Here is a 6,181-nt window from a genome sequence, read left to right on the forward strand (position 1 = left end):
CCAGTCACCAGCTAATAAGCAGCAGATCCGGTTTTCAAGCACAAAGTCTCGCATTGAGAGATCCATTTTCTTAACCACCAAGCTGAGCTGCCTTGCTGAACGGAGATCACTTTACACCATTGCCACAAAGATATATCAAATATACAAAAATGCACTTGTCATTCCCCTGTTGACAAACTTCTGATACTTCCCCACTGATCCAGCTGTCCATGTATTATACTTTTTACACATTCAACTCATTGTGTGTTAACGTTTATATAACTCTCCACACAAGAATCATAAATTCTACAAGGACAAAAATGCTGGTTTATTATTGTCTGTTTGGTTTAAAATTTTTTTTTGCCTCAGTCTCTAACACCCTTCGTTAACTCTATAGGACTCATGAAATGTATGTACAGTGAAAGAAAAGGACCGCACGTGGGGACCAGGCAGCTGCTACTAGCTGAGCCCCACAGTGAGGTGAGCAGTTAAATGTGAACAATCCTAAGAGTATAAGAGAGTTCAGTTAGGTTCCAAGGAGAAGCAAACACATTTATCCCAAAGACCAAAGGGATCATTTGGTTGGGAAAAAAAATAGTTAAGAAAATAATGGTGTAAGACTGGGCACCTCAATACACTCAAGATCATTCACTCCTCTCAAGCACAGCAAAAGCTGGAAAGAAAGTTAGAAATTAAATAACCTAAACTTGCCTTTTACAGATGAAGAAACTTAGGCCCAAAGAGGTAAACTGACTCGTCTAGTTCCACTTGACTTGGTAAAACCAAGTCAATCAAATTCCCCCGACCTCCCTCCAGTGCTCTTTCTATTATATCACACAGCTACTCTTCAATCTGCTCTGAAACTGCAGTTTCAGCTCCTGGTTTCTTGTTTAACTCAGACTAAATAAGAATTCATCATCTCAAGGACTTACTGCCACCCAGATCATCTACTTAAATTGGAATCTGGGAAAGAATCAAGGCATCAATATTTTTTTTTACATTAAAAAAATTTTCAAGCATATACAAATATAGTTTAATAGCCAAGAATCACTCTGTTTCATCAACTATCAACTCATCAATTATCAATATTGCTTCATCATGGCTTTTTCCCCCACCTCCACATGACTGTAAAGAAAATTCCATACATCATGTTACTTTATCTATAAATATTTTGATATGTATCTCTAAAAAGTAAGGACTCTTTAAAAACTAAACCACAATATCATTATTGCACCTTAAAATATTAATCCTAATTCCTTCATATTGACAGATATCCAGACAGTGTTATCTAATGATTATTACTTCACTAATGTTTTAAACAGAATCCAAAGATCTATACCTTGCATTCAGAGGATATAATTTCTTAGTCACTCCTAATTTACGGGTGCTCCCTCCATCATCCTCTGTCCTTTTCTTTTAAATCTTTCTTTGAAGAAAAAAGTTTGTTTTCTGTAAAGTTTCCCATAGTCTGTATTTTGCTGATTATATCCCTGTAATGTTCTTTACTGTGTTTCTCTGCCCCCTGTGTTTCTAATTTATCAGAAATTAGATAAATTTATTTGGCTTCAGCTTCAATTCTTTGCAAGAATACTTCATAAGTAGTGGTGCATATATAGTGTTCGGATGTCTCTTTTTGTGATGCTGGCTACTAAAAATCATTGCCTAGATCCACTAATTCACTCAGGTTACGAAATGGGAAATGCTAATTTTACCATTCCTTCCAGGATCATTAGCTGGAATACTCTTATAAAGAGATTTTTTTTCTTATCAACTGTGTAGTTACGTTGAGGAATATTTCATATAGGAGAAGCAAGAAAGTGCTTCTTTCCCTTTATTTACTTCTTTCAAAATAAAGAGTTGTTTTACTAACAACTTCCAAAGGTGACAAGAGTTTTTGTTTTATTTCATCTTTTGGCATCATTATTAACCTGTGGATGTAAACATATTTGATGTGCATTAATTGCAACTAGTATCCTTATTATACCATCTTTAGGTTAGTTCATGCTTCTTTTTGATATGAACATAGTGGTATTTGATAGTAGTACTATCTTGCTTTCCAGAATGATAAGATGTTCCAGTCTAACAGCCACATGTAAATCAATGAAGTTAGAACACACTCTCACACCATACACAAAAATAAATTCAAAATGGATTAAAGACTTAAATATAAGACATGACACCATAAAACTCCTAGAAGAGAACGTAGGCAAAACATTCTCTAACATAAATTGTACCAATGTTTTCTTAGGTCAGTCTCCAAGGCAATAAAAATAAAAGCAAAAAGAAACAAATGGAACCTAATCAAACTTATAAGTTTTTGTGCAAAGGAAACCATAAACAAAATGAAAAGACAACCTACAGACTGGGAGAAAATACTTGTAAACAATATGACTGACAAGGGCTTAATTTCCAAATTATACAAACAGCTCACACAGCTCAACAACAAAAAAATCCAATTGAAAAGTGAGCAGAAGACATAAACAGACATTTCTCCAAAGAATACATACAGATGGCCAAAGGCACATGAAAAGTTGCTCCACATCACTAATTATTAGAGAAATGCGAATCAAAACTACAATGAGGTACCACTTCACACTGGTCAGAATAGCCATCATTAAAAAGTCTACAAATAATAAATGCTGGAGAGGGTGTGGAGAAAAGGGAACCCTCTTACACTGTTGGTGGAAATGTACATTGGTGCAGCCACTATGGAAAACTGTATGGAGGTTCTTCAGAAAACAAAAAATAGAGTTGCCATATGATCCAGCAATCCCACTCCTGGGCATATATCCAGACAAAACTATAATTCAAATAGATACATGCATCCCAATGTTCATAGCAGCACTATAGCCAAGACATGGAAACAACCTACATGTCCATCAACAGATGAATGGATAAAGAAGATGTGGCATATATATACAAAGCAATACTACTCAGCCATTAAAAAAGAATGAAATAATGCCACCTGCAGCAACATGAATGAACCTAGAGTTTATCATACTAACTGAAGTAAGTCAGAAAGAGAAAGACAAATACTGTATGCTATCATTTATATGTGGAATCTAAAATATGACACAAATGAATTTATCTATGAAACAGACCCACAGACATAGAGAACAGATCTGTGGTTGCCAAGGCTGGGGGGAGTGGAGGGGTGGATTGGGAGTTTGGGGTTAGCAGATGCAAACTATTGTATATAGAATAGATAAATAACAAGGTCCTACCATATAGCACAGAGGACTATATTCAATATCCTGTGATAAACCATAATGGAAAAGAATATAAAAAAGGATGTGCATATATATATACATATATATATATAATGTATATGTAACATAATATATATTAATCACTTTGCTGTCCAGCAGAAATTAACACAACATTGTAAATCAACTATATTCCAATAAAAAATAAATATAAAAAAATTAAATTAGAAGACTGAAAATATCCTTATATCTTAGGCCTTAATTAAGAGTGTTTATCAAAAACAATAGTAAAAAACACTTGTTAAAAAAAAAAAAAAAAGGTTCCAGTCTCATTTTGTACATTTTTTGCCCCAGAGCTAGAATCGGCCATTTTTTTCAAGAAGTCCTGGTAACTTTTAAAGGGAAGGGGTATTTAGAAGCCTTTTAGTACTAATAGTGTTCAGTATTACTGGGTTGGCCTTTGTTTCAGGACTTTTCAGTGAACAGAACTAGATAACACATATTTTTAAGATGAAATTCGTCATGAATACATACTTTCAATTCCAGTTTAAATTAGACTATGGGATATTTATTTAACATCATTAATCTTAATTTATATCTTCTTTCTCCCATAAAAGTATCCTTATTCTAAACAACACCAACATAAATAGCCCATTAAATTTATCTCACAACTGTATGTATAGCAATATCAACACTACCAACAATAGTATGATTATTGTTTTAAGATATTTCTGCAATTTTTTTTTGTTCTTAAAGTATATCATACTAGGGATCCATGGACAAATTACTGTGTTACAAAGTCATTTGAAATAGTCTTTCCCTGTTTGGTTATGTCACTAACTCAATACACGACACTCAATTGTTTTCACTTATTTTTTATATTAAGTGATTGATATTTTAATTTATGCTTATAAGTATGTGATATATTTACATGATCCAAGGGCAAATCTACCCTTATAGTCACATAAGTCTAGATTGTATTCCTGTTCCATCTACCCTATTCACTCAAACTCCCTATTGGTAAATATATTTTTAAAATTTAATGGTTTACCCTATCATATACTTAACGTTAGCACCTATATTTACATATAATCATATTTCTTCTCTTTCTTAAATAAATGGATCAAATATGAGCACAAGGAGAAGTAGCTTAAACAAGATACAGGGACTTCCCTGGTGGTCCAGTGGTTAAGAATCCACCTTACAATGCAGGGGACGCGGGTTCAATACCCAGTCAGGGAACAAAGACCCCACATGCCGCAGAGCAACTAAGCCCGTGCGCCACAACTACCGAGCCTGCACACCACAACTAGAAAGAAGCCCACGCGCCACAATGAAAGATCCTGAGTGCCGCAACTAAGGCCCATGCAGCCATAAATAAATAGATAGAATGCTTCTGATGCCTAAGTGTCTTTCTCCTGCAACTCCAAACCCCTACTTGCTACTTTGGGTGCACGGATGGTTAGGTCAGCAGACTGGGTCCACCTGTCGCCTTTCCATGTAGGAGGCTTCTAATTAGCGGGAAAAGAGTATTTTTCTAATATATTGCAAGGAATAGCCAAATCTTCCTGCAGGAAGAAGAAAAGTGAACAGCGGTTACCTGTACCTAGCATAGTACAATCAGAAGGCCGTAGAAACCATAGGGGACAGGCTTTTCAGCGCTGGCTCTTCTTCCTGCCACGACCTTCCTGTGATTATTGCCAGCTGAGTGCATGGCCTCATTCCTCTCTCCGCACTCTCCCCGTCTCTTCTCTATTGCACACAGGACATCAGTCTCCAAGGAAAGGGACTTTTTTTCTAGTCTGCCAATCATATTGGGAAAGTGCTAGCCACGCTTATCTTCCTGGGAATGTTTTCAGCTCATCTGAGAGCACTTTGCCTTTCTTTATCAGATCATCGAAGAAAACGCAGCTTTTATATAGGTGCAGGATTGCTATAAGAAAGGCGTACCTATAGACTCTACTGTGATTTCAGAAAAATCGAAGTCATTACATGATAACTTACCGCAAAAGGGAAGTGAAAGGTCTAAAGCTGGAGAATTTAATGCCAGCAAAGGAAGGTTTGATAATTTATAATTTTAGAGAGAGATTTGGCTTTAAAATGTCACGATATCAGGAGAAGCAGATTCTGCCAACCAAGAGACAGCAGACCAGTTCCCAGATGTCACTAAAAATATCATGGAGGAGAAAGATTATCTGCCTGAACAGGTTTTTAATCAGAGGAAATTGCCCTATTCTGGGGAGGTGGGGGGAAGCCACAGAGGATATTTTATCACTAAAGAAGAGAAGCAAGCATCAGGATTTAAAGGCAGGAAGGGATAGGCTAAATCTACTGTATTGTGTAAATGCAGTCAAGGTTTATGACTAGGACTTCCCTTATCTATAAAGCTGTTAATCCTGAGGCTTGAAGGGAAAAGATAAACACCAGCTGCCAGTCTTTTGATTGTACGAGAAGATTTGGACAATGAGAACACTTTTTCTGGATTGGTTGCATTGATGCTTTGTACTTGAAGTCAGGAGGTACCTTGTCAGTAAGGGACAGTTTTTTACAGTTTTATAAAAATTTTACAATGATTGTTTCACTAGTATATAGGCTAGGCTACCAGGAAGCAATCATATTAATTATACTAGGCTACAATAAAGCAATTGTATTGCTGCTTCTTTGTTATCAATGCATATATTGGTTATACCTGTAAATAAACATGAATTTCTTTTTCACACTATCTTTTCAATTCTGATATCTAGTATTAGTAACACATAAAACGTCTATAGTATTTGTATCACATAAGACAATATTGATGTAGGTACTGAGGGACAGATAATTCATCTTGTAAATAGATCATGTAAACTTACGGTATCGATAAAAACAATACAGTGCTATAAATATATTTTCTTTATGATTTTCTTTTCTCTAGCTTGCTTTATTGTAAGAAAACAGTATATAATACATATAGCATGTAAAATATGTGTTAATTGACTGTTTATGTTATTGGTAAG

General features: G+C 35.4%; 1 protein-coding gene across 1 annotated transcript in view; it reads right to left on the minus strand.

Annotated features, from left to right (window-relative positions):
- The window catches only part of LOC116739470 (elongation factor 1-alpha 1-like), a 32,233-nt gene extending 27,235 nt beyond the window's left edge, over positions 1-4,998 (minus strand). The window contains 1 exon segment of the mRNA XM_032603799.1: positions 4,804-4,998. Within this exon segment, the coding sequence (XP_032459690.1) occupies positions 4,804-4,998 (195 nt within the window).
- Positions 4,999-6,181: the final 1,183 nt, after the last annotated feature.

The sequence above is a fragment of the Phocoena sinus genome, chromosome 1 (genome assembly GCF_008692025.1).
Source record: "Phocoena sinus isolate mPhoSin1 chromosome 1, mPhoSin1.pri, whole genome shotgun sequence".
Classification (NCBI taxonomy): domain Eukaryota; kingdom Metazoa; phylum Chordata; class Mammalia; order Artiodactyla; family Phocoenidae; genus Phocoena; species Phocoena sinus.